Source organism: Anopheles coluzzii, chromosome 3, assembly GCF_943734685.1.
Source record: "Anopheles coluzzii chromosome 3, AcolN3, whole genome shotgun sequence".
Classification (NCBI taxonomy): Eukaryota; Metazoa; Arthropoda; class Insecta; order Diptera; family Culicidae; genus Anopheles; species Anopheles coluzzii.
The window spans coordinates 47,491,213-47,518,981 of record NC_064671.1 but is presented as its reverse complement, the minus strand read 5'-3'; the positions used below and the strand labels follow the sequence as shown (position 1 = coordinate 47,518,981).

The 27,769-nt window shown below is 45.4% G+C and overlaps 4 protein-coding genes across 4 annotated transcripts; 2 read left to right on the top strand and 2 right to left on the bottom strand.

Annotated features, from left to right (window-relative positions):
- Positions 1–1,465: 1,465 nt before the first annotated feature.
- LOC120957788 (60S ribosomal protein L12) lies at positions 1,466–2,669 on the top strand. The gene is made up of 4 exons (XM_040380147.2): positions 1,466–1,608; positions 1,864–1,937; positions 2,021–2,201; positions 2,340–2,669. The coding sequence occupies exons 1-4, from the start codon at positions 1,572–1,574 to the stop codon at positions 2,543–2,545; spliced, it is 498 nt and encodes a 165-aa protein (XP_040236081.1). The 5' UTR covers positions 1,466–1,571; the 3' UTR covers positions 2,546–2,669.
- An 8-nt stretch (positions 2,670–2,677) lies between these two features.
- LOC120957787 (DNA-directed RNA polymerases I, II, and III subunit RPABC1) lies at positions 2,678–3,551 on the bottom strand. Its single transcript, XM_040380144.2, has 2 exons — positions 3,299–3,551; positions 2,678–3,228 (listed from the first exon to the last, which is right to left on the bottom strand). The coding sequence occupies exons 1-2, from the start codon at positions 3,442–3,444 to the stop codon at positions 2,742–2,744; spliced, it is 633 nt and encodes a 210-aa protein (XP_040236078.1). The 5' UTR covers positions 3,445–3,551; the 3' UTR covers positions 2,678–2,741.
- A 219-nt stretch (positions 3,552–3,770) lies between these two features.
- LOC120958293 (protein abrupt-like) lies at positions 3,771–6,287 on the top strand. The gene has a single exon (XM_040380981.2). It carries the CDS (start codon positions 3,961–3,963, stop codon positions 5,554–5,556), a length of 1,596 nt encoding a protein of 531 aa, XP_040236915.2. The 5' UTR covers positions 3,771–3,960; the 3' UTR covers positions 5,557–6,287.
- A 3,166-nt stretch (positions 6,288–9,453) lies between these two features.
- LOC120955096 (uncharacterized) lies at positions 9,454–27,325 on the bottom strand. The gene is made up of 9 exons (XM_040375611.2): positions 26,688–27,325; positions 20,303–20,843; positions 19,463–20,215; positions 13,779–19,356; positions 13,501–13,706; positions 13,124–13,408; positions 12,755–13,032; positions 12,545–12,647; positions 9,454–12,449 (listed from the first exon to the last, which is right to left on the bottom strand). The coding sequence occupies exons 2-9, from the start codon at positions 20,560–20,562 to the stop codon at positions 12,263–12,265; spliced, it is 7,650 nt and encodes a 2,549-aa protein (XP_040231545.2). The 5' UTR covers positions 20,563–20,843; positions 26,688–27,325; the 3' UTR covers positions 9,454–12,262.
- Positions 27,326–27,769: the final 444 nt, after the last annotated feature.

Sequence of the window (27,769 nt, the reverse complement as noted above, 5' to 3'; positions counted from 1 at the left end):
ACAATTAAGTCACTGAACGCCAAGCCCACTTCACTAGTGGGTACAGGCAGGCCTTGACCGACAACGGTTGTTGTGCCAAAAAGAAAAGAAAAGAATGTAATATGTAATTATATTTAACAATATAGAAATTCAAGATAGGGTAGTTGTGGAATCTTTGGAAATGTGTGTATAACGGTTATCAGCCCAGATATTCAAAAAAAACATTAATTTCTTGTCAATGACAACTTTTAACTGTCAAAATCAAAATCGTCGTATCTGCGAATCGTCGTAATTCTAGGGGGTCGTAACTCGGGGGACGCCTATACAGAGGGAATGAGAAAGCTCTCCAAGCGAGGAAGCCCCATTGGTTGTGTATAGACCAACAGATGGCGCCACCAGCCGTCTGCTAAACGAAGTCTTTCTATATTCCGTTTAGGTAGAGAGCTTGAGTCTTTAACACGGTTTTGAGTCATGGTAACACATTGCAAGAAAAGGACAGTAATATAATGATGAGTTGTAATACGCCATCTATTGTGCAAACCAATGAAGCTATAGAGCTTTCGTTTTTTTTTCTATCGATTTTCGATTTTACAGTCGTTTAAGCTTAACCTGTGGCGCTTGGGTTTTTTATCTCTTTAGTTCCTTTTTCCGAAAACCACCGAAAATTCTGAAAATTTTATGCTAGACCTGTAATATACAGTTCTTGAAAATTTTAGAACCATTTCGTAGTGAACATTTTATAGAGTACCGAAAAAATTGTTTTTACAATCATTTTTCAAAAAAAAATCCTATCAACTTTAAACAGCTTTAGTTTAAACATAATAGTGAAATAAAACAATCTATGCACAGCTACAGAAACTGCATCAGTAAATTCAATTTTCATCAGAATATTGCATCGATCGAACGCATTCAAAATTTGTAAAGGCCGGGCTAAATTGACCGTACTCGCAAGTGTAATTTCGATTTTCACTAGCGCATCTGGCGGCGGCTGACCGAAGCATTTTGCCACACAACTTGGAGCCGCTTCAGAAAATATGTTATTTTTCCATGTTTTTCACTTAAATTGGACCAGAAAAGTTTTGTAAAAGGTAGATGCACATATTCTACAAGCATTGCATGACAAAAAACGATGGAAAAACTACTTATTTTTTATATCCGGCACGACCATTCCCTCGATGAATAAAAAAAGCTTCCACCAGCCGCCGCCAGATGCGCTGGTGAAAATCAAAATTACACTTGCGAGTACGATCAATGTAGCCCGGCCTTAAGCCTCCAAAGTCGCTGGCTTCCCGGGTTGCTTGGAATGTGATGTGTTTTTGGTTGCCAGTGACAGGGTTAAATGTACGGAATGAAGCGCCATCTATCCGCGAGGTGAACACACTAACGCACCTAATGCCCTATCAAGGGTTAAAATGATGACGGATGTACCGGAAGTACAAGGGTAGCTGTCAGACCTCGCTTTTGGCATTGCGCTAGCTGTCAAAGTTTCTGTCTCCTACTCTCTCTTTCCGGCATCTTTACGATCCGTGCGTGAACACACTTTTTGGAGTGTTCAATAATTTTGATTTCGCCGCGTTTCCAAACCTTCCAACATGCCGCCAAAGTTCGATCCGAATGAGGTTAAGCACGGTACGTGTGGTGCATTGTTTTTCAGCACGAAAAAGCGACAGAAAATGGGTGTAAAACAGTGCTGAATGTCGTGTGTATTCCCCGTCCTGTGTGCACCACGTATCAGCAGCCCACCCGTGTCGCTTTCGTCCCGGACAAATGCATGTTAAAGCCTGCCAGCGATTTATTCTCAGTTCGCGTTGTGCTTGGCAGATTGGTAGTTGAAAATAGTTCGTTAATAGTGAAGTTTGTTTCCTTTCCTGTTTCTGTTTACAGTTTACCTGCGATGCGTAGGTGGAGAAGTGGGTGCCACTTCGTCCCTCGCCCCGAAGATCGGTCCGCTGGGTCTGGTAAGTGCTGCACTACCATGCAACTGCTCGTAAACATTTCGTACGCACGGATTATTACATGCCCTACCATTTGTTTCTTACAGTCTCCGAAGAAGATTGGTGACGATATCGCTAAGGCGACCGGCGACTGGAAGGGTCTGAAGATTACCGTGTGTCTGACGATCCAGAACCGACAGGCTGCCATTTCGGTTGTTCCTTCTGCCGCTTCCCTGATTGTGAAAGCCCTGAAGGAACCGCCGCGGGACCGCAAGAAGGTGAAGAACAGTACGTATCATGTGGAAGAGAAGAGTGAAAATCTCCCCTCCCAACGCCCGCCGTGATGTGGTATTAATGCAGAAACTTGTGCTCGGCGTGTTCCGTGCCTGTTTGTTTGTTTTTTTTTTCTTCTCGTTTGTGCTACAGTTAAGCATAATGGCAACATCACCTTCGACGAAGTGATCAACATTGCTCGCGTCATGCGACCGCGATCCATGGCCCGTGAGTTGGCCGGAACGTGCAAGGAAGTGCTAGGAACTGCACAGAGCGTTGGCTGCACCATTGATGGGCGCTCCCCTCACGATGTGATCGATGACATCTCGAGCGGTGCCATCGAAATTCCTTCGGAATAAGCCTGCACGTCCTGTCCGTCGTCGGTATAAAAAAAAACATCGTGTGCTGACAAGGTTTCCCTGATGCATCTACCGGCGAACGTGTTAAATAAAACATTAATATGTAAAAAAACACACACACACATATCAATGTAGTTTGTGAATTCTTCCGCCACCCGGGAGGACGGAAACGGAACAATTTATTAGCGAATCTATTTCAGCACACCAGACGGTAGGAAATGTAGCGACCGGCGGTTTCCGAGGGTCGAATAATTTTCACCACCTGGCCACGCTTCAGTCCAAAGTATCGTGCGACCGGATCGCCGGCCTGTATCCTCATCAGCATGTTTTCCTTCAGTTTGTAACGAGCGAGCAGCTCCTGCTTTTCCTCCGGCGTCATTACGACGTGCTCCGGGACAAGCTCGTGCTCGGTTATGTTGATCAGCAGCTCGGATTCGAGAAACTGCTCCAGAATGTATTTCGGTGCCATATCGACGAGCGACTGCTTTGCTGATGGGGTCATACCGGCTTGCACGACGACGATAGCGCGGTGGATGTTTTCCTCCTGCATGCGGGTACAGTACGTTTTGATCGTTTTGATGCCAATCTTGGGTTCGTCCGGAAAGAACACAAACATCTGGTCGGTTGGGTCATCATTGTGCGCTACCAGTACGATGAGATCGGATCGTGCAGGTCGCTTTTCGCTGAAAAAGGCAAGAGACGCACGTTATTGTATGTGGGATTGCAGGCGGAAACTGTAACCATGCGGCAGACCTGGGCTTGTCGCCGAACTGCTCCTTAAACTGTTCCAGCGTTTGATCCAATTCATCCTGCGTTACCAAGTAGCCCCGATCGTGGCTTAGCTGCATCACCGTCTTCCGGATACGCCACAATTTGTAAGTTTCCGCGTCATCATCCATTGTTTATTGGAGAGATGGTAATTTTTCTCGGTTTCCAAAATGATACAGCACGCGCACCTCGGGCGGCCAAACAAATTTCTTGACATGACCGAATACAGGAGAGGTTGTGTCATTTCAAGACATTTGACAATGCAGTTGACAGCTAATGCCGAAACATAACGTTTCTGCTCGAAAAGCTATCGCACAGCATTTGCTAACGCTTTAATTTGTCCGTATCAATAATTTGAATCAATAAATTTGTGTATCAATAGCATTTATTTTACTTCAGTTCATAACATTGGTACTTGTTATGAAATGCGGATCTATTGTGCATCTAAACATCGCCATCGCGGTTGTGAAAACGACGCTTAACAACCACCTCACAATCGAAAACATCGCCGCGCAGATACGCTTGTCATTTGCCAAAATATTGTTTTCGCATCTTCCCAGGTCGAAAGAAAAAAAAGGAAACTACCACCGGAGTGGGTTGTGATTGTATCCGTTCCTCCGCTCACAGGGGAACCATTGGTGAAGAATATGGCCAGTCAACAATCATTCTCGCTACGATGGAACGATTACTCGTCGCACATTGCCAGAGCGTTCGAGTCGCTGCGCTACGAGGAAGATCTCGTCGATGTGACGCTATACTGTGAGGGGCGCAGAATACGCGCCCACAAGATGGTACTGTCCGCGTGCAGCTCCTATTTTAAGGACATCTTCAAGGAGAACCCATCCCAGCATCCGATCATTATCTTTAAAAATGTGAAATACTCCGATCTGGTCTCGCTGGTGGAATTCATGTACCAGGGTGAGGTAGTGGTGCTGCAGGAGTCTTTGCCAAGCTTTCTGCATACGGCCGAGCTGCTCTCGGTCCGCGGTCTGGCCGATACGTGCGACACCATTGAACAGCACCTGCACAGTACGATCTCGGATCAGCCGACCTCCTCACTGGCCCAACAAATACTGCAAACGCAATCACGCAACATGAACAACGCCACGATCACGACGGAGCCCGTATACTTTACGCTACCCTCGAACTCCACCATCGTACCGCAGATAAAGATTGAGTCGCAGCCGCCTGCTTCACAGCAACTGATCAACAAAATTCTACTAAAATCCTCCAACGATATTACCGCCGCCCTTGGCAATACCATCGTACCGCAGGCACAGCAGCAGCAGCAGCAACAGCAAACGCACTCCCAAGCACACTTACAGCAGCCACAACCATCCACAACGGCTACGCAGCAACAGCAGCAACCACAACTGCAAACACAAACGACGATACGCGAACAACACCAGCCAAACCTGGTTTTGAAAGCATCCCACAGCGTTACCATGCCGACACTGGGGCAACCGATCGTCGCTCACGGTTCCGCATCCCAGCCCGATCAAAACAAACAGCAGTCCGCGACTGCATTGCAAGACCTGGTGGAAAGCGTAATATCCATGCCTCGGCCGGTAAAAATAGAGCGCGTCTCCAAGCAAAAGGATACCTCAACGCTACCCACAACAACAGCAGCAACTAAGCAAGCGACCAGTACAGCGGCGGTGGAAATTAAGCCATCCACCAGCTATACATCGCTGTCAACTACGACGAACACTGCAAATCAAGCCGCAAACAGTGGAATGGACATGTACGAGCAGGTACCACAGAGCCACGAAACATCGTACACGGCAAACACGGGCAACGGTGAGGTGAAACTGCACATTTCTGAGTTTATCAATGTTGGTGAAAGTATGGCGACGACCAGCGGGGGAGACAGTAGCACCTACACCCACCCGGAAGGCTTCGAGCTGGTGAATGAGAACATTCCAAACCGATCGGAACCGGACGAAACCATCGAGCCGAGCAGCTTCGAGATGGAGATCGTTGATATGGACGTGGCTGGCATTTTCCCGGACGAAGGATCCACTACGAAGGAAACGACGAACCCGGCGGACGACAGCAGCACTGCAAAGACGCTGGATAAAAAATACAAATGTAAAGTGTGCGGCAAAGGCTTTGTCACCTGCAAATCGCTCAACATGCATCTGCACATACATAGCGGCCGCACCAAATGTGGCATCTGCGGTGCGGTGCTATCGCGCACTGCCAACCTCAAGCGGCATATGAAGCTGAAGCATGAACCATGAGGTCCGACGGCACGTCCGACGTAAACTTTGCCGTGAATGTTGTTTGGATAGTGTTCTGGCAAACATTACTTTTCTTGTTTGTTTCACATATGTATTGTAAAACTGTGTAAAGATTGAAAGTGACTATCTGTTGTTTTCGGCTCACTTTCACACCCTTTCGTGGTACAATCAGCCGTACCGGCGAACTCGTTCGTTCCTGGGAACGTTCGCCGCGACGCTCATTTGCACTCATTTCATAGCCCTCTAGATCAAAATTTAGAAAACCGTATGGATTTTGTTCTGCCCAATCTAGTAGTACAACCCTGCCCACTCATGAGCGACGAATGTTTCTCGTCGAACGAGTTCGCCGGTACGGCTGAATATAGCGTACTGCGATCATCCATCGTGTCGTGAGTGTTTCTATTTTAGATAACAATTTAGTCCATCATTTACACTTTGGGTACTCGCTGAAGAAAAAAGATAAAACCATTTTAAAACGATTTTAATCATTACGTCATTTTAACTAGAATAAGTGCGTGATTATAGCAAGAGTTTTCGTTTGCTGTTAACTTCTAAATGTATCGCGTGATATATGCAGTGCCTCAATCGCAAAAAACGAACTAATCTAGCTAGAGTTCAATGAAGTTTTGTCCGGTTTTCCGATTGAGGCAATGCATATATTTTACGTTTTTGTGAACAGTGAATGAAAGTAGATAAATAAATTTATCATCAATGTAATAAAAACAACACAACTAATTGTCTCATTGGATAAAGCTGAAAATGTTTGCCTTCCCTCCCGTTTGCTACAGTATCGGTACGGTACGATCGTTCTTCAAAAGCTCTGTTGGGCGTAGTGATGGGAATAACCACTCATTCAGCCATACCGGCGAACTCGTTCGTTCCTGGGAACATTCGCCGCGACGTCCATAAGGACCAAAGTCACTATAATTTCTTTGACAGACAGATTCGCCGCGACGCTCATTTTCGATCATTTCATAGCCCTCTAGATAAAAAATTAGAAAACCGTATAGATTTTGTACTGGGCAACCTAGTGGTACAACCCTGTCCACTCATGAGCGACGAATGTTTCTCGTCGAACGAGTTCGCCGGTACGGACGGCTGAATGATTTTACCACTAACAAGGAACACCGAATATTAGCTGAAAACAAGGATTTTAACGAATATTGAGGATTTATTCACGAATATTCGTGAATAACAAGAATTTTACGTTTAATCAGTGAATAATTACCTTTTATACACCTGTTTCCAGCTACGTTTGAATCGCAAACCGCCTGCTTCGAATCGCATGCCACTACGATCGAATTCGTGCATCCACGGAAGAATGGCGCGCCAGTACGGTTGAATCGCGTTCCACTATGGTCAAATCATATGCCACTACGATCGAATCGTGTGGTCAGTGCTGCAAAATGTCACTATCAATGTCATAAAAAAATCTGACTGAAACAAAATCCATATCAGTGTCACGTACTCAATTGTGACAATCAGAGGTGATACTCAGAACGAGTGGTGTGACTAATACATGCTCATGACATGTTTGCGACCATCGCTTGGTCAGTCACTATATCACGACTTTTTTTGCTGTGATCAATTTTACAAAATGTCACTGACATAGTCATGACAAATTCTGGCTGAAACAAAATCATCTCAGCGTCACGAGCTCTACTGCGAAGATCAGAGGCGAGCCTCAAACAGTTGGTGCGACCATCCCATGCTTGGTGACATTGTGTGCAACCAACTCGTGTTCAATCACTTGGTCGCGACATTTGCAGTCGGTGATCATCGCGATGGTCACGGGAGATATGCATTGCGTGCGAGTGGTTCCAAGAAACAAAATGAGCATGTTTTCTCGCTCTGTTTGACCCGACAGATAATCAAAACAGATAGAGGGAGAAAGCATGCTCATTTTGTTGCTAGAGCCTACGCGCCAAGTATATTCCAAGAATGTCGCGATTATCGCCGACAACAATGTCGTGACCACGTGAGTGATCAAAAGTTGGGTGCTAAACTAAATGTCACCAAGCATGTGATTGATTTTCCAACTGTTTGAGTATAGTCACTGATCATCTCAGTTGTGTACGTGATCTGATTTGAATTTCGTTTCAGTCATGAGTGTTGATGATTGAAACAGTTGCATTTGGCAGCACTGTTCACAGCCAGAAAAAAATCATGATAATGCTTGCGCCGGCATTAAGCTAAGTTTGTCAGTCAGAGTATCGCGTTGGACTAAAAAATTCACATGTCGTGTTCAGCATGTCATGGCGAACTTTTATTGACTATCAGCAATGAGCATCAAGCTACCACGGATATGTTCATTGTTTTCGTTGGTGAAAATCTCGTGATACTCATGACATTTTGCAGCACTGCGTGTGGTGCTACCATTGGATTTCTGAAAGCAAGAGCATAGTAAACTGTTTTTTTACGTTTGAAAGCTGTTTCCTTCTTCGCCGACGGCGTTTTGTTTGTAAAATATTAGTAAAAGGGAATTATTCTCTGATTATAGGTAAACCTCACGAATATTGGTTGAAACCAAGGATTTTACCATCAACAACGAACACCAAATATTAGTTGAAAATAAGGATTTTACTTTCAACAAGGGCCCACGATATTCGTTGATAACAAAGATTTTACGTGTAATCAGCAAATTACCTTTTATTAGAATTTTACAAACGAATTGCCATCGGCGAAGAAGGAAGCAGTTTGCAAACGTGAACAAACAGTTTACTATGGTCTACCATTCAGAAATCCAATGGTAGCGGCACACCATTCGATCGTCGTGGCATATGATTCAACCGTAGTGGAACGCGATTCAACCATGGTTGTACGCATTCGATCATAGTGGCATGCGATTCGAAGCAGGCGGTTTGCGATTCGATACAAATGGCACGATATTCGAACGTAGCTGGAAACAGGTGTAAGTATTTTACAAACGAATTGCTATCGGTGGAGAAAGAAGCAGTTTTCAAACGCAAACAAACAGTTAACTATGTTCTACCTTCCAGAAATCCAATGGTAGCGGCACACGATTCGATCGTAGTAGCATATGATTCGACCGTAGTGGAACGCGATTCAACCGTACTGGCACGCGATTCAACCGTAGATGCTCGCAAACGGCACGTGATTCGAACGTAGCTGGAAACAGGTGTAAAAAGACTAAACATTATTTCGGTACAACCAGCACCCCCCCCCCCCCCCTCCAGCATTTTTTTAGTTGATCTGGATTTCCGAAAGCAACTGGATTCGGATCAATCAAAATCCGGCTGCAGTCCCATTTTGTCCATCACTAGACTGTACCACTGGAGCGCAAAGAATTTTGGACACACGTGGTGATTTAAGTCTCCAACGAGTTGATAAACTCACGAAAGATTTAAAGCGCAATGAGTGGGTTACCATTCGTCACAAATGAGTTGAATGATTTTCGGCCAGAGCATGGACTCCGTTCGCCGCGACACCCAATCTCCACTAATTTGATCTCATGAGAAAGTGATGTCACTCACTTTTCAATGAGAGATCCGTTCGTTTCCGCTTTTATGGGACGAAATCCGCGTGGTTTTGCGGCGAGAGGTTTTTGTGCCGTACGCTCATTTTGAAGTGAGTGTCGAACGGATTTCGGCGAACGAAGATCATGCTCTGGCCGTATAATTTAATTCACTCATTCACTCATCCTGAGTTGTAATGCACACCACTAGTTGCAAGGTACCGCTGTGTTCGCGAACCATATTCGAAAACAATGATTCGCCACAAAACTGTTCCAATTCAACTGCTCAATTATTTCATCTATTTCTTGTTTGCGATCAGTTACATATTTAATGACTCAATCACTTTCCTGCCCGCGTTTCTATCGCCTTTTTTTTTGCTAATTTCGGCATTGCACGATGCATCAAATCAAATCGATGATGATTGTAGTTGTATGCGTTTATTTCAATCATTCATTTATTCCTGCATTTGCTTGACTTATTTTGGCTTTTTAAGTGTTTGCTGACTGTTTTTTTAATACGCGCAAGAACACACAAGCCGCCGCCGTAGGCGTGTATTTTCTACTCTCCCTTCCGCCAATCATCCATAATTCTACTAGTTTCCATAAGTTTCCTAATTTGTTATTTATGTATGTGTTTTTTTTACCAGTCCTGAGATTTTCTTACACTCTCAACAATTAAGCCACAATCACCAAATTACTTTCTTCCCCCTCTCTGTTGGCGTAATAGTTTGCGCGACTGTTGTTTTAAAGATGTTGCGCTTTCGCTTAACCCTTTGCAGCGTACACCATCATATTTCACTACTGCGCATTAGGTTCTATTAGGATCGATATATCTTAGCTTTATTCCAACCAATTTCAAGCTTTTAAACCATGTATTTATTGTATTACTATTATTACTACCGTCATTATTACTTTCATTGCAGTTATTTAGTATTTAGTAGTTACTGTTTTAGTCACGGCTGTGGTAAGCTTGAAGTTATGTTACCTTCCACACCCATTTCTCGGAACGCCTCTCTGACAGTAACAGAGACACGAACAGAATGCATTACACTAGATGTTTGTTTAAGAAGTTAGCTAGCAGAGGTTTTGAAGAGAGATAATGCTATCGCTGTTTAGCACTCCTGCACTAGTAGTTCGTGTCATCGTACTATCGTCAACACCTTTTTTTCACGTGCGCTAACATGTTTTAATAATCATTTTCTGTTAACTCATAAGCCATTTTGTTTTTTTGTTTTGTTCTATTGTCTATCTATATTATTTGCGCCTGTGTAATACTGATAAAACTGGTACATCATGCAACATATTCCATGGGTGTGTTCCGTGGCTGCAGTCATTAGATAATGTTCTACAAATGATTATATTTTATGGAACAGAAAAGTCGCGAAACAGACAATGGGTTAATATTTGATACATTGTTTTTTAGCTGCATTATTTCACAATCATTAAAATCAAACCTATTGCACTTTAACCGATGCCGAAATGTAATGCTTGTTGAACCATTCTTTTGTGGAAAGTGGTTCAATTTTGTTCATAAATGTATGAGTCAGTATGCATCACCTTTCTGAATGAGTTACACAGTTTGTAAAGCAGGTCCGATGCGCTGCATCATCTTTGCTTTGGTAAGATGCAGCTTGTCGCATGCACAATAAATGTTACAATTAGTTTTGTTTGTCACTACTACGGAACCGCTTTCAACTTACTTATTGATGTGTTACGAATGCTTTTATCACTAAGAGGTAGATACAAAATAATGATAATTTTTGAAAACAATCAAGTGTATACTAAAGCAAAAATCAAAACTAAACAAACGGATCCACAAGTACATATAGGCCTAACAAAAATAACAGTCCTTGCGGCGTACAATAATAACGGTCCTCACGAACTTTATAACAAAATCTCACCTTATTAATCTCTGATTTCTTGCCTTTCAAATAACCTGCAATCAACTGGTAGTTCCTTGCTCTCCTTTCGCTATCATTGCTGTTCTCCGTTGTTTGTAAGCTTATATGAAACATATTATGTTGCTGGGACATCAGTGGCACGTAAACTAAATGCAATATTCGTGTTAGTTTGCTAATGAACCATTACTAATGCTTTTTTTCTTAGGTGATATTTTCTTATTTTTTTGTCTAGTTTTTTTTTGCATTTTATATATCATTGAATGTAGTAGACCTTACGCCTTTTAGCTGCATCGAAAGGTGACTGCAATGATGCGTCCGTGTTTCCACCTGTGCATTATGTTATTTGGTATTTGGCAATCCTGTTTCAGTTCACTAATTGCTATTCAACTGTGCTTGTTAGTTTGCAGCACTGTTACTATTTCCTATCGATTGGCATATGTTCACGTTTGCACTCAATCACTATATACCGGCTGCGCGAATGTTTGTAGAATATTCATCTATTTCTTTGTATTGGTAGTTTGGGAAGTATCGTAACTTTTCGCTTCTTCATAAAACAAGCTATATAGTTCGTGCACATGACATGTTTCACTCGATCAAACCGGCAACTGATACGGCTTACTAGCGCAATGTCGGGTAATGTTATAAACTGAGATCAATTCGGAGTAGGATTTTGTTCACATTAAAATCAATATATGGCGAATCAATATTGAACGAAAGGTTGCATAAATACGAATGTAGTACGAGAGCATAAGGAAGAAAAGGTGTAAAACAGAGACAGTAAAGAGAGACACAATCGACAAAAAGAAAGAAAAGCATACATTGTACGCTGTGAAACAAATTAAGAATAAACTAGATGTAAATAACAATTTAGTACGCGTACATAACTAAAACAAGCAAAAGACCAGGAAAAAGAACAATTAAACAAGAGACGATTAAAGAAATATACCATTATCAATTAACATCATAATACTGTTCACAATCATTGTCTATCGGTTTACCGTTTACTAACAAGGAAATCCAAACTAATTAGATAATGTTGTAGAAGGAAGATTTGTTTACAACCGAAATCTACTATTAAATAATCGCACTGGCATGGGAGACATATCTTGTACGATTCAGAATGTGCATATGAAACGCACATAATAAAAAATTGCTAACGCAAAGCGTACGGATGGTGCATAAAGTATGCATCAAAATTCATTACCCTAGCTAATAGAATATAATAATCACTGTTAGAGGTTTTCAAAAACAAACCAAAATGATGCTGGGTTTGCATTGAGTTGCTTAAGACAACATAATGCGCAAATTACTTAAATTAGTTTGTTTGTTTTTATACAAATTGAAAGCGTTGCCGCACTTGCCGAACCAGCTTTTTCTTGCCCTTATAGGCAATTGTAATGTTCTCGATCAATCGGGAAAAGTGTGCCGGTCCATCGCGTGCCAGCATGAACGTGTCACGCGCTTTGCTGAGGAAGTCGATGAAATCACTATAATGGCGCGGCGAAATGTGGGACAATCTGCAGGAAACCAAAAACATATTATTTTACACTGACTGTGACCTAAGAGCGGCTGAGAAGCACGGGGAGTACAAATGTGGCGCTAAACTATTTACCTTGAGTGCGTCGTATTTACATAGGCCGAAACGGCGGCTTCAAGCAATTGATTGAGAGGTTCACGATCGTAACTGAGCTTGATGCATTGTCTCAAATTATTACCTGTGAAATGAGATACACGACATAATAGGTAATTTATGTATTTGCATTGTGCAATATAAGAGGCGTGCGAGGTAAATATCATTCATTCTGTGCATGGTTCTTCTTACCTCTTGCACCATGAGCGCCGAAATTGTGCAGTCCAGGCGTAGGAACGCTACAGCGCCGTAGTATATCCGACAGGACAGTGGCACACTGCACATTTTTTATCACCAGTGGTATCATTTTGGATAGTTCGGGCTTGCCAAGCGAATGAGACAATGCGCACGCCCAGTGTATATCGTTGATAGCGGGATGCGTATCTTGGTTGTAAGCTAGCTGGACATTTTTCATTGCCAACATAGCCAGATTGTATGCCCGCGCTGGATATCCACGGTGTTCCATATACCTGTATGAAGTCAATAAGCCACAGGAAACCAATGATGGGAAATATTGTTAGTATGGAAAGTGTATCCAAATCCCTTGCGATCGACACATACCGAGCAATGGTAAAGAGTTGACTTGATGTCATAATGTGAGTCGCAGCATCTATTACTATGTGATATGCGGTTTCGAAGGCCATCGCATCGTTTTCACATAACGTCAACGCATTCAGGGCACAGTTCGGTGGATCTTTTGTAGCACACTGCAGTGCCAACGTTCGGGCACAGTTAGACAACTCATCCTGCTGGCGAAAGTTAAGATTCAGTCTCATGATCGTCGAATGTGACATGATAGTAGTAGCAACTGGTCCCGTTGCTTCCGTTGGTGTGAATAGGTGATACCTAAAGGTAAGGGACACGATTGAAACAAAAAAAAAAAACATTAGAATTTCAATTAATCAATGTTGCATCATTTAACCAATCCAAATACATACCAATTCTGCATAATAGACATAAGGGCATCGATGCCAACATGGGACGCGCACGTTACCAACCAGCGAACCATTTCACGACGGCGCCAATTTAGACACGTAAGTGTCATGCGCATCACTTGCAGTCCCAGCTCAAAAGCCACACCGAGTAGGGTTTGACTGCGCGGACCATTCTCCGGTGTGGCGAAGCGGAACGCATCTTGGGCAAGCTAGATGAAACAAATAGTACAAAATATTTAATATATCTGCAAACGAAACTAGTTCATTTCGCCAAACCTTACCTTAAACAGATGCGACGAACTGTGAATGTTTCGTCGAGCATTCTGCAGCACTGCCGACAGGCGCTTGGTGTCACCCTTGGCAGCACTCAGCATTGTGGAGCTGAGCGAACACTGCTGCGTCTCCAAGTGTCCCAGTGTCCACCAGCGAGGGTATGGCGAATGCATAAAGTTGTTATGCTGCAATTCGATACCGTTAACCGATGCACCCTCGTTGATATTCTCCAATATCGGGAAACGCATTGCACGCAGCCCGATTTCAAACGCCAAATCGGAATGTTGGTTCAGCAAGGAGGCGAACAGGAACCTCGCCAACGTGTGCATCGGCACTGATTCGGGGTGTATCATCTCACCCAATCCGCTCGTTGGACCACCATCAAGCAACTGTACGCTAAGCTTCCGCAGTACGCCGACCAGAACCGAGTCGAGATCAATGCTGCGTAGGCGCTGTATTAACTGATCCTGCTGCTTACAGATGACGTGCTGTGCGTACAACCCGTGGGGCATAATACGCTGCTTGCTCAACGCCAAAATGGCGGCCTCGAACGCGAGTGTTAAGTATGTCTCCTGCTTATCGGCGGAATCGGCAATAGGCAGATGACGGTACTTTGGAGCGATGATGTTAACATCTTCTGGGGCTGCAGTTCCACTGCCATTGCCCCCGGGGCCTCCACCAACAGCACCTCCATTGCCAGCATCATACGCCATGCGGCTCATTTCATTCATCTGAACAGTAACTGCCTCCGGTATTAATGACGCTTCCGTTAAACAGTCGAAAATGCATGCAATGGCGTCTAGTGGAAATTCCACTTCACATCCCACGCTACAATCGATGCACTTCGAAAGGCAGTTTGGTTTCCGGTTCACCTTTATTGGGTCCAACATTGCCGATGATGTCGATGTGCTCGATCGGCTCGGACCGGGTTGTGAAGTACTAGCAGAGTTACTGTTATTACTGTTGCTTCCCGAAGAGCTGCCACCAATGGTCGGGTAATTCTTCTGTTTAGCTAGTGCCACAGGACAGTCATCCTTGTGTTGGTGCTGTGCTATAGGCAGTACTTCGCATTCGGAACCATTAAACGATCCCATTATCGATCGCTCAAACGGCTTTGACATCGAGCCTGAAGGCATGGGTTGTGCGTGACCGTGCCCAGATGACGCTGCCATGGAAGAAGACGACGGGCCTGGCATTCCATACATTCCACCGTTGTTGTACATTGTAGGTTGTGGTCCATTGGCGTGCATTGCACACCCGCCACACGTAGATATACCACTGGAAGATGGAACGTAACCTGGACAGTTTGCCGGACCTGGTTTGTGCTGTGAATGGTGTGGTGGCATTGCCAAAGAGCAACATATAGGCTTGACACAGCACGATACCGTGGTGCTCATAGTCGGTAGTCCTACATTGGCATCCGTCGGATGGCACGCTGCTGGCGCTGCTGAATGACCTGGTGCCGGTGGTGGTGGTGGTGGCGGCGGTAATATTTCTTCCTTGTGAATAGGACAGTTACATTTGGATGGAAAAGAGGAAGATGAGCTTGCCACTGCCGCCGAAGAGGCGGAGGAAGACTTTGATGCTGAAGTAGATGCCGTAGCGGAGGAGCTTGCACTTGGACCACCGGTGGTATTCGAGCTACCGGCAGATATGTGTGATGACACCGTTGTTACTGTGACCGATGATTGCGTCGAAGTAGCAGACATCGATGGATCAGAAACCGGTGCTCCATGCGATCGAGATGTCGATGGACCCGGTACTGGGCACGATGAAGAAGGTGGAGGAGGGGGAGGAGGAGGATGTCGGATACCAACGGGAACAATCATTGCTGCACCTGGTGGTGCATGGTGCTGATTCGCGAGCTGTTGTTGTTGGTTATGATGATGGTGATGGTGATGATGGTTATGATGATGTTGTTGATGATTTGTTGGCATGCTCGGAAATTTCATGTAACGGTAATCGCGGCTACAATGGGGTTGCTGTGCCTGATTTGCCGGCGGTTGGTGCGATGAAGACGACGAGCAGTGGGGCATTTTACGATAGATGTCGTGGGGCGGTTGGGGTTGCATCATTCCAGCACCATTGGGTCCGGCCAGGAAATGGTTGCATTTTGAGGAGGTGCATATCATTCCACTTGAACTGCGATGCATTCGTTGCTGTTGAGGTGCAACTGCCGACGTAGATGGCATTGACGGTGCAGGTGGTGCCTGATGCTGGCCGTGGTGAGCATTGTTAGCTCCTCCATGAGATGGGCCGGCAATGGGACCGTTGTGCTTTAGCGAAGATGCACCAGATCCAACCGACTCATAGTAACATTTAATTTGGATACATTTAGAGCAATCTTTCTTCATCGCCGGTACTGGCAGTGCGTTGGGTGGGTGCATATCTTGCATTAACGGGGCCGGTGGTGGAAGAGGAAAATGGGCTGAACTTTGTGATTGATGACGATGCGATTGGCACTGGCATCCGGCTTTTATTCCGGATGATGTCGAAGCCTGCGGTTGGTGTTGTTGCTGCATCAGATGTTGCTGTTGATGGTGATGGTGACTGTGATGCTGCTGCTGATGTTGATGCATAATTTGCTGTTGTTGGATTGCAGAAGCAGAAGAAGAGGATGATGATGATGATGATGATGACGAGGAGGAGGAGGATGGTACCGGGGCCGGTGGTGCTAACAAGGAATGATGCATCTGTTTAGTAGCACTCGATTCCTTTCTGCACGTGGACGGCTCGGTCGCAACAACTTTCAAAGGACCACAGTTGCACCGTGCTGCCGTAGTTGACGATCCTGATCCAGAACCAGAGGGTCCAGGTGTTGGATGCTCAGTGGAGGAAGTTTGTGATGGGGGTAACTTTGGTTTGTGTCGTAACCAAAGAGCTTGCGCCTCGCGCTGAATTTCACGCATTGTTCGTACAACGCTTACTGATAATCTCAGCGCAGCCTCCATGTGACCATGCGAACGCAATGAGTCGATCCTTGCTGCCGTCATGGATATTTTTTCATGCCACAACGGTTGTCCGTTGGCATTGAAGTTGGATTTTACGCTCGGGTTGCTAGCTACGGGGGTCTTGCTGGAACCGGCAATTTGCACAGAATTGCGACTAGAGAGCTTGTAGCTATCCGACTCAAGGATTCGTTTAAGGTGTTCGTTTTCCCACGACATGTTCACTGCATCGAGCGCTTTGTGGAAAATGGTACGAGGTGTTTTGTTACCATTTTTGCTAACCCATGAACCATTGTTCAATTTTAGACGCTTGCAGGGTCGACCATTCCCCCCTGCATTTCCATCACCAGCGTTCGCAGGTTTAGCGCGCCCTTCGGGTGCCGCATTTCCGTTCAGCCCTGAACCGCCGGCTCCAGCAGACCCATCGTCCGTGCTGATACGCCTTGAACTAGGTCCAGCTTCGGGATCCACATCCATAACGTCCGCGTCTTCCTTCGTTGATTCTTTGGACTTTTTGGCAGCATGGGATGTGGAAATGCCGCTAGGTCCAGCTTCTTCCTCATCCTCCAATGCTCTCTTGCACACTGGTTTATCTTTGTGTTGTTGCTGGTCACACTCATCGCAATCATCATGGGACATAACAGTAGCTCTATCTGCAGCCGTACCTGAAGACATTCCCGAGCCTGAACTGGTTGGTTCCTCCGCCGGGTTGATTCGCCGATTATTCAATCCCGACGGTCCAGGTTTCTCAAAGTCTAGATCTACCTCTTTCCGATGATCATCCATCCCTGATGAATTTGACGACGAAGAGGACGATGACGACGAGAAAGAAGTACCGGCAATAGTTTCGATTGCTTCATTGTTTGTACCTATTTTCAGCGTCCCTGTCGTAGACGTTCCACTCGTACCCGCCATAGACATGTCCTTTGATAGCTCGATGCAATCCTGATTGGCATCCTCGTTCACGTCGAAGTTAGGAGCGCTTACACTTGCTGGCATTGATACACTACCACCAGCGGTTGCAGCAGCGACACAATCGAAAAATTTCTTCGGTTTTATGTCGTCCAAAAACACTGGCCTATTGCATTCACATTTATCCTCTCCGCAGATGCATGGGCTTTGGAAGAAGCTAACATTTCCAGCACTAGATTTAGAGGTTCCTGCACCACCACTACCACCGGCTTGATTCACTCTACCAATTACGCTACTTGATGGTGCGCCACCTATTGTGGCTCCGTCGACATCCATCGATTCTCGGGAGCTGTCGTCATTTTCCGGCATCATTTCTGGCAATCGATGTTCTTCCTCCGGAACGTTCATCAAGTTGAGGTTCATGAAATCTCGTACCTCTCCGTCTTCGTCACGATGTTTACGGCTCGGACCGGGTTCCGCTCCATCGGCAAAATTGATGTCCTGCAAAATGTTGTGCACTTGATCGACTACATCCTCCTCCATACCATTTTCATCTTCTCGACGCCTCTCTGCCTCTTCATCATCATGATGGTCGTCTTCGTCGTCATGATCGTTCAAGACCTCGCCATTCTCGTTGTTTTCTTCCTCCTCGTCTCGACCATTGTTTCCAGCACCCTCGTCCTCGTTCGCTTCATCCATCTCGTCGTCGGAATCGGAGTCCGTTTCGGAGCTATCGTACTGGTCGTTATGATGATTGTTTCCTCCTCGATTTCCATTATCTCCATTTCTATTTTTCATCGCACCATACCGATGGTTAAAGTGATTACGATTTGGATGATCGTGGCCACCTCCTCCTCCTCCGTTAGGTTGATTATTATTGTGATGTTGCTGGTACTGGAGTTGCTGATGGTGATGGTTGTAGTACATCATGTTGCGTAGATTATTTTCACGAAAGAATCGATTCCGATCACGCTCCCGTTCACGATTCGATCGGTCGCGTACACTTTCCCTACTGGACGACGGTGACGTACGCAAGTCAGGATCCTCCTGTGGACATACCTCACTTTTCGACCACTTCTCCAACAGCGACTTCCAGTGCATGCGTTCCGCATGCGATGATTTTGGGTTCAACACTATGCACACCCACAAGGCACCGAGTTGATCCCACAGTTGGCGACATTTTTCCGTCATTGGCGTGCCGTGATTTTTCCACAGCACTAGTCGTGGGTCACTTAGGAACTGCTCAGTAATTAGTGTCAGCATGCGGGCACCGTTCGAGTCTTGAGCACGCAACATTTCTCGCACTTTGCCGAAAAGTGAATTGAGATGCTTACTGCTGTAATAGTAACTACCCTGACCGAGGTACGTTTTCACCGCTTCGCAGACCTGCGTTTCGTCCAGATGCCACGAATGATCGTCATCCTTGGAAGCACCCGCCGTCGGATCTGGCGCACCGCAGATGGAATTGATTTCCGAGCGCTGCTGCAATATCTCATCAGCAAGACGCTGTGCCGTTGGCAACACTTCCGTATGATGTTCGGCAATTAGATATTGAATGAACTTTTGTAGCTGCTGTCGGTTCATTTGTAGTAAAGTCTCTGATATAGGAACGCGTAGTTTCACCGAATCAGCATTCCGTATTCGGTAGAGGGCTAAGGCGACCACATGATGGCACCAAAATATATCCTTAGTATCGCAGCTACACGTCACTGAAGTTATTTTACATCTGCCGAAGAGTAATATTGAAATGTTAGAGATTATTTTGTAGCTGATTGCGAACATTGTGGACCTTTTTTTTACATACACACACACACAGATATATATAAACTTACCGATCGAAGCTGACGGATACTTTAAATTTCTTATTCTCTTCCAGTCCACTTGTGTTGGAGCCGCTCTGCCCACCAAGGGACATGTTATTGAACGCATCTCGGTGGTCCATATTGGCTCCGTTGAAAGGCTGCTGCCCATTTGGTGGCTGCATTTGCTGAGCGGCCAAACCGATTGGCTGTTGAGCAACAACCACCATATGAGGTCCACCCGGCGGAGCAGGACCACCGACACCTGCAGCGGCTGCGGCTGCCGCGGCTGCTACAGCGGCAGCGGCCACCTGTACACCCACTCCAGCCGCTGCTGGTCCACCACCACCTGCACCAGCCCCACCTTGTGGTTGCACTGGATGGACCATTGCAGGTGCGGGTGGTGGTGGGGACAGAGGAGGAGCATGATGATTCTGATGCGCATGGTGCTGTTGCTGTTGCTGGTGATGATGATGCGCCGGATGATGCTGATGAACATGATGATGGTGCGGCTGCTGATGATGATTGTTGTGATGGTAATTATTGTAAAGATTCTGATTTGCTGGAGGCAATGGATAGCCCAGATCATTATTGCGGCTTCCGGAAGACGACCCAGCATTGCCGCCGCTGTTGTGGCGTTCGATTTGGTTCGGTGGGTGTGACCACACAATCCCACTTAAATGGAATCCAACTTGAAGGACATTCTCCACACAACCAGTTTCAACCAATTTGAGTCCAGTGCAGAAGCTCAAGCTTTGCGATTCCACCGAGTTTATGGAGGAAACCCTACATGGGAGAAATAAGCATCAATTTACATTAGAGCTATCGCACATACGTACATTACCAACTAAACCGCTCCGTTGTTCAACTCACCTGGACAAGGAACTGTACATGCAGATGTCCTTTTCATTGCGAGGAAAGGACCAAAACACGATACGCCTCTGGACCGGTTCAGGGATCCGGTCGTAACGTTCCTCGATCTTCTGGAATGGTTCATTCTGAGCTACGATCCGGGCGGTGATGTCCAGGAGCGAGTACGGTTGGTGGTAAGGTCCATGAGATTTGGCTGACGTGCTGCTACTTTTACTACAGTTGGACGCTTTGGCAGGATCTCGGCTGCAGTAAAACATCATTTAGCTCCTTTTTATATCGTCTATGCGACGGATATTAAATTAAGGATGTGAAGAATTCTGCACCGATTCAACTCCGACCTAGCGGCGCTAGTTGAAGTTACCAAGTAATTCAAACTATCTCCTAAGTAACGTGCTTTCGATGGAAAAAGTATTTTTAGCTGCTTAACTTGCTAAACCTTGATTTCAGCGGGTGAGAAGAATATCGAATGTCCTCCATGTTGCTGCATTCACGTAGAGATTCTTCCTTCTGCTGATTTTCAAGGAATAGTTAGCTGTACAATCTGTTGAATAGAGTCAAAATGGTACAACATGTTGTAGCTTCACATCATATAACAATATATGCAAATAATTGACCAGACCACCTTATACACCAACACCAAACAGATGATGGCCTATCTATTTCAACCTGACCGATTGCGAACAACTACTTTGAACAAATTGGAAAATTAATTTCTACTCTCTCGAAAACTTCCAGCTACTTGCGTAAAGGGGAAAAAACTGCTAACCATCGACCAGTATCGCCAAAGTCTTCAATGAGCGATTAACCACCGTTCGGTTTGTTGTAAAGGTCGAAATCTGACACAGAGGAGCATTATATCAGCCGATGATTGATTAGAAATGAACGAGTAAATGATTGATAAAATAAATTTCGTATTCGCTTTCGTGGCAAGATTCCAACCGTACCCGAATGCTGTTTAATTACAATAAAAAACAGTATCCGTTCGATTGGAATTTATGCGCAGCTTTCGCATTGCATTCCTGAGAGAGCAAATTTAAATTTTTCTCTGTATTTTAAACCAGGATCAGGAAGGGCGCTTGTTAAACTTGCCATTAGTGTCCGTACCTTTTACCTATACCCTCTCGTAACTACAAAGTTAATCCACTTGAACACATCGATTCGAGTCCGTGTTCTAACGGTAAGCTAAAATCGATCTACTAAAACCGACCCACCACCAGCAGCACCAGCTGTAAGTGGAAGAAATTGAGCACTGAGATATGATTATCGTTTTTTTATTCTTCGTCTGTCCCCTGCGCAGCAAACCTTACGCCGTCGTTCCGCCGTTACGATGGGGGTCCTCCACTCCGCCACACACACGCTATCTGGAGTGTCATTTCAGACCAGAAAAAGCCACGAAAAAACAACACTCGTTTCTCTCGCATTCTGGTTCGTCCGGTTCCGTCGGGGCCGATGGACGGGGAGGAGAGAGGGGTTTACAAATTTTATTGATGGCCACATACAGTGCTACAGCGCGCCTAGCGCACGGGAGTTGACTGGGTGGAGGTGTGCAACGATTTCCATCTGGGTCCACTCCAATCCACCCTGGGGAGTGTGGCATGCCAGTAGCGTGCTACGTGTGTGTATGTGAGGCCCTCAGGAGGAGTGCGCTGAAATAGTATTGCACTATCCACTTTCCACGTGCCGCGGATGATATTTTCGCTGGCGCCGCGCACATGTAATACTATTATTTTTTAATAGTAATAAAGTTACCATCAAGCAGCCCACATTACAGTGTACATATACACAAGCAGCTTTTCACGACGGCACTCGGTGTGAGCGTGTGTGTTTTCTGGCATAGTGGTTGCTACGATATTGGCCATACCGTACCAAGGAACCAACAGGGAACTTACAGTCGGTACGGGGCTGCTGCCACAAGCAGGTACCCCCAGCAAAGTGGCAATATCCTCCTCTCTGCACGGGCAGCAACAAACGACTATACACACAGGCACATAACATACACGCCTTCTCGAAACCCCCATGCGAGCCATAATCGAGCAGCCATTCCACAAAAATAATAATCCCGGTCGGTTCGGTTCCCATCATCCTACGAAACACACATCCAAGCAGTCAGCGTAATCGTAGTCCAGCGGAGGTCTCTTCTCTTTCTCTCGTGCTTTGATTATTTCCCGACAGCACACACCACGGATGAGACTCCGTCGCCGAGGCCGTCGGTTCGAGGGTTTCTTTTTTATGCCCAACTTTGGCCGATTCAATTTCCACTTGCACGGTACAGCGCGCGTCCATGTAGTGGTGCACACCGTCATCATCAGCAGCAGCATCATCATCATCATCATCATCCTTTCGCCAGTCGGAATGTTGGTACTGTATGGTATGAGGCGCACACCACACAGGACCGTCGAAAAGAATCCCCTCCCGGACGATATGTGTGTGAGAGCACTTCCTCCGTTGGCGGTAGTGCTAGGAGGCACTCACCGCAGCAGCCAGCCGCCGCCAGCCATCGTGCTGCTAGCCAGGAGGCATATTACTTTTTATGAGCTCTCGTGTGAGGCAAAGAAGCTGAGCTGAGTCCGGCTCCGGAGGCCTCCTCTTGCACATCGAGTAGGCGGCGACGTGAGCGCACCGGAGACGCATTCACACGTTCTCTCCCTTTCCATATGGTCGGCGACCACGGGCGACGCACAGCGGATGCGGAATAAGGAAGGCAGATCCCGCCAGAGCAGCAGGAAGCAGGATCGAAAGAACGCTGGGACGGATCCGCGAGAGCGTTTATAGACGGTTCAAATTGCATTGCGACGGCGCAGTCGATGTTTACATGGGAAACTTAGTGAAAACAAGCGCGTTTTTCTCGCGTCCGTTGGTTCCACATCACAGTGCGAAGAGAGTTTGGCATACTACGGCAGCGTAAAACCTATTTAAGCCAGCAAATGTTGTTTGATGAGTAATCGATTGAATGTTTCTTTAGGACACACTTCCCTTTTTCGTGTTCAATTAAAAAAAGACGGAGAGGACAAAGGATTTCACTCAGATGGTTTGCGGCCATTGCAACGAATGTTAAATATACATTTTATATTAACAAACTGTATGAATTTGCCACATATAGCAACGGGAACAAAGAACTGCGCAGGGCTTGGCAGTACTTTAAATCGTATATCATATAATGAGCAATTTAATGTAAAAAAAGGTACAAAAAGGTGAACGTCATTTTTCGATGATTCGGCTAATCGACAGAAATGCCGACCGAAACCAAAAGTAGAGAAGACACGGATAGGGACAGTGGTGCAGAAAGAACCTATCATCATCGTCATGTTCATCGATGGTCTCTCTCCCCTGTAACGGCCACAGGATCACGCTGGGCACTTTTTTAATGCTCTTCCTGCGATCCCAAACGTACGAACGGCTGTGTTGTTAGCACGGAACGGAGCATTCGTTCGTGGGCATTGTAAACACATGTTCTTCTCATCCTCCCTCCCTTTGGTGCCCTGCCGTTCCATTGCGACTGTTTGCACTATGCCGTCTCGGTTAGAGCCTCCGTTGCTGTTCTTGCGGGGCCGCCGGGAGAGCAAGAAAGAGAGAACGCCAAAATACAGCATTGCGAGCGAGAAAATCCATCGCAGCATGCTGCTAACTAAACAACCAACATCGCCTGCCCCGTACGTAACGTAACCAGGGTGTGTAGCGAAAGGGAAATAAAAACCCATTTGTGTATGTCAAAGATTAAAAGCTATCATTTGATCGCACACAAGCCCTCCGTCGTTTGCCAGTGTGAGAAAGCGGACGGTGACGCACACCAAGGCACTTTTTTATACCGATTCTGCTCTCTTGCGTGGCCGGATGGGAAGTTTCCCCATGCTGCATTAAATTAGTGTGTTTAGAACAGTGAGCTCGACCCGGCAAAAGAATGGCCACCTTAAGAAGTTACCTAGCATACTTGCGTAACGCGTAAATGATATTTTTCATTACATGTAACAAAAACTGGTGAGATACGATTTTAATTGAACTGGAACTTTTTTTTTGCCTTCTTAAACAAACTGAGCGAATTCTAAAGAAGGATAACGACAAAAAAACATGCCAGAAGTAAGCGAATGTGCGATTCTCTCTTTCTCGCAAAGCCAACAGGGGAAAAGAGAACTCTGCCCTTTTTGGACAGAAAGGACAGAATTCTAGCACCGTATGCAATACGAGCCGGGTTTGCTGCACGATAATAGATTCCCCTTCGCAGCCTACAAATGTTCTCGGCCAGCTTCCTTCCAGATGGTACGGCCACAGGGAAAGGTACACACGCCGGTGAAGTGTAGACAGCATGCTTCAATGTGTTGGTGAAGAGCATCCGAACAAACATTTGCCGTTTTTTCTCGCTTCTGTCTGTCACTCTGTCTCTGTCTCACTACCATTACCACCACCACCACCATCACCTGCGACGAACGGATGGACCCATTTTTTGGGCGCAGGTGGCTTTCCAGACCGTGTGCGCCGATCGTTATTCTTGAATTTATCTCAATCATTGCATGAAATGGGCTGCCCGAGAAATGGAACAAAATGTCGGACCGAACTCCGGCTGGGTAGATCGTTAAATTAACGTACCGTGTATTATTAAAAAATAAATCTTCACGAATCGGTTAGCCACTATTTCGACCACGTTCGTTCTGCTAGAATTGCTTTGGATGGCTTCGAAGCAGGGAAGGTCATTTTTCCGTTTGAAGTTATTTTCCTAATGTTCACCGAAAGGATGGATTGAAGGCTTTTTCGCTGTATTCTTTCACCATAGGGTTGCGATGCGGACGTTTTTTGGTGGCTACGGGAAACGCCGTGGAGGCCGCCATCAGCCTTGCTCAGCATATTCCCAGACACGCCTAGGAAAAAGCATACATAATTGAATTTGAAATTTTGAATTCAATTTATTCCCTATTGTTGGCCAACTTCAAAGCAATTAATATCTGTCAAGTTGGATATTATTGGGACATGCGCAGTGTGGCCCGGTGAACGTTATTGGGCATAATAACACGATTTCTGCGGTAGGACCATTTTGCTGCTGTACTTTGCAGCAAAAACACTACCGAGAAGAAAAATACGTTGATAACGCAATAAACGACACATTTTCATCTTTCTCCGGTTAGAGCAATCATCTACCACGGTCTGCGTCCGTACCGATCGATTCGCCCGGGGTTTGACCGGGGGCATCGGATTCGGGCCTTAATCATTGGCAAACAAACAAATGAAAACAACCCGATGCTTGACAGACAATCCAGAAAAGTGACATTCGAGCCCTACACATGCACACAGCATTAGTGTTGAGTAGAGGAAATTCTCTCATATTTCATCCACCTTGTGGTGGTATGGGTAGACAATTTATACTCTACCTATCTCGTTCCGCTTCTTGAGCGCTCCACAGTGCAACAAAAAAAAGATTGCCTCTTTCTCATTCCTTCGTCTTTTCTCCCTCTCGCTTTGTCCCACATCGTACACCTACCCGGTGTGTAGTTTACTATCGCAAGTCACGCATACCACACCATCATCCCACCATTCCCAGCGGATTATTCGTTTATGCTCTCTCTCTTTCTTTCATACTTTCTCTCTGTCGCGCAAACGCCCCAAAGCCTGTGTTTATGTCACCTACACTACTGCAAGCGGTATTATACGATTATACGGTCCCAGTAGGCCAGTGTATGGTGCGCTAATAAAACCTTCCTTTTTATACGCACCTTTACCTATGCACGAAGAAAAGAGACGCCACATCCACATCAAAGCAGGCGAACTCGCTCACACTCTCGCACACGCTGCCGATGTGCTTTGAAACGTGCAATAAAGAATTATTTACATAAATTAAAAAATAAAACACTGATCAAATAATCATAAATTTTTCCCATTTCTACGCTGCTCGAACTTTCGGAAAGGATCTATTTTCGAACGGGATATACATGGGAGAAGCAGACACAGTGGGAGAACATAATAATGAACGGAAAGGCGAGTTTCCTTTCCCGAACACCGAAGAGAGTGAAAAAAATATATGCGTTTAACAAATTCTTCACGTTCGCCAGCGAAACAATCGCTGCCTCATCGGAGGAGCTGGACGGCGAAATAGAATATCAATTGAGCTCCCAGCCAAAAGGAAAAAGTTTTCATCCATTTTGTCCACACTGCATTCATTAGTTAGGGAGGAGATGGGTTTTTTGCCTTCTTTCCGTTGTCCCGAAAACGACCTATTGCGTCCCCATTCTGAAAGGACCGACCGCGGATGGCGCAGGGCGGGCGGTTTTACGAGGCTACAGGGCCATTTATCAAGTGTTTTTACGGCAATTGGTATCCTTTGCAGAGGCAGTGCGCGAGAACCCAGCCTTGCCCACTTGGATAAATTATAGTCGTATATATCTTTGCAAGTCGTACGTACCTGGCGTGATTGTTTGCAGAAGGTACCACCTTTATGTGAAGGAAACTTAAATTGTACTAATTTTTACAGCAATGCACCACCGGAACTGGTTAATTTGCAGCAATATCGAACTATTTCCACCGCACTATGACCGACGACAAAACCATGACATAATCGATAACATTTTCTTTCGAATCCCATTAATCGTCGGGGTTCTTAAATAGCTGCGATTAATCTTTTCCAGATGAATAATGCACCGACAGCTCCATTTGTTGTCGTTTTTTTCACTACCTATTTCACACCACACTATCATGGGGTCTCACTCCTGCATACACCTGGCATAGACATTACGTGTGGTACGTGCGTATTCTTTCCCGAGATATGGTCCGGAAATTGTTCTCGGCCCATAATATAATTTTCCACAAAATCACGCACACAATACTAAACCATGCAAAAGGGAAATATTTTCTACGCACTGTGTTAGCATCGAGCGCAGCAGATGACTGGTTAGATTGACACGATTTTTCTTCAATGAGTGGTCTCCACAAAAACCTTCATCTTGGCCGCAAGAAGTCTTTCCTCGTTCTCGCTCTTCGATTGAATCACTACTACTGCGTTCTCGCACTTCGAAGTTGGTTGTGCTCTGAAAGTGTGTAGATGTGTGAGCTATGTTATTAGGTGCGGTTATGTGTGTGTGTGTATCTCATTTTGACTGTTTATATTTCTGGCGTTGTCAGTGCGGTTATATCAAATAGTGGAGTACTCAACAAGCTTAGCTCGTTACCCAACTAGCAATTTTGTTCCAACAAATGTTGCTCATTTTCAAGTGCTAACACCAGTCATACCCACCAATAATAGGCTTATTAGAAGATCGAAAGTACTTTCATTTGGCGTTTTTCTGTCATATCGCAATTGACAGATACTACTGGTCGGGAAATCGGAATTCGACATGCTCATTTCCAATTTGCTTTGGAGAGCATTTTTTTCTGTAAAAGCCGATAGCAAACTTGCATTTATTGTTGGTGTTTGATAAGAAGAGCGTGAATGGCAAGCTCATTTTCAATGCTTATGATAATGCTCAGGAAATCAATGAATTGAGTAAA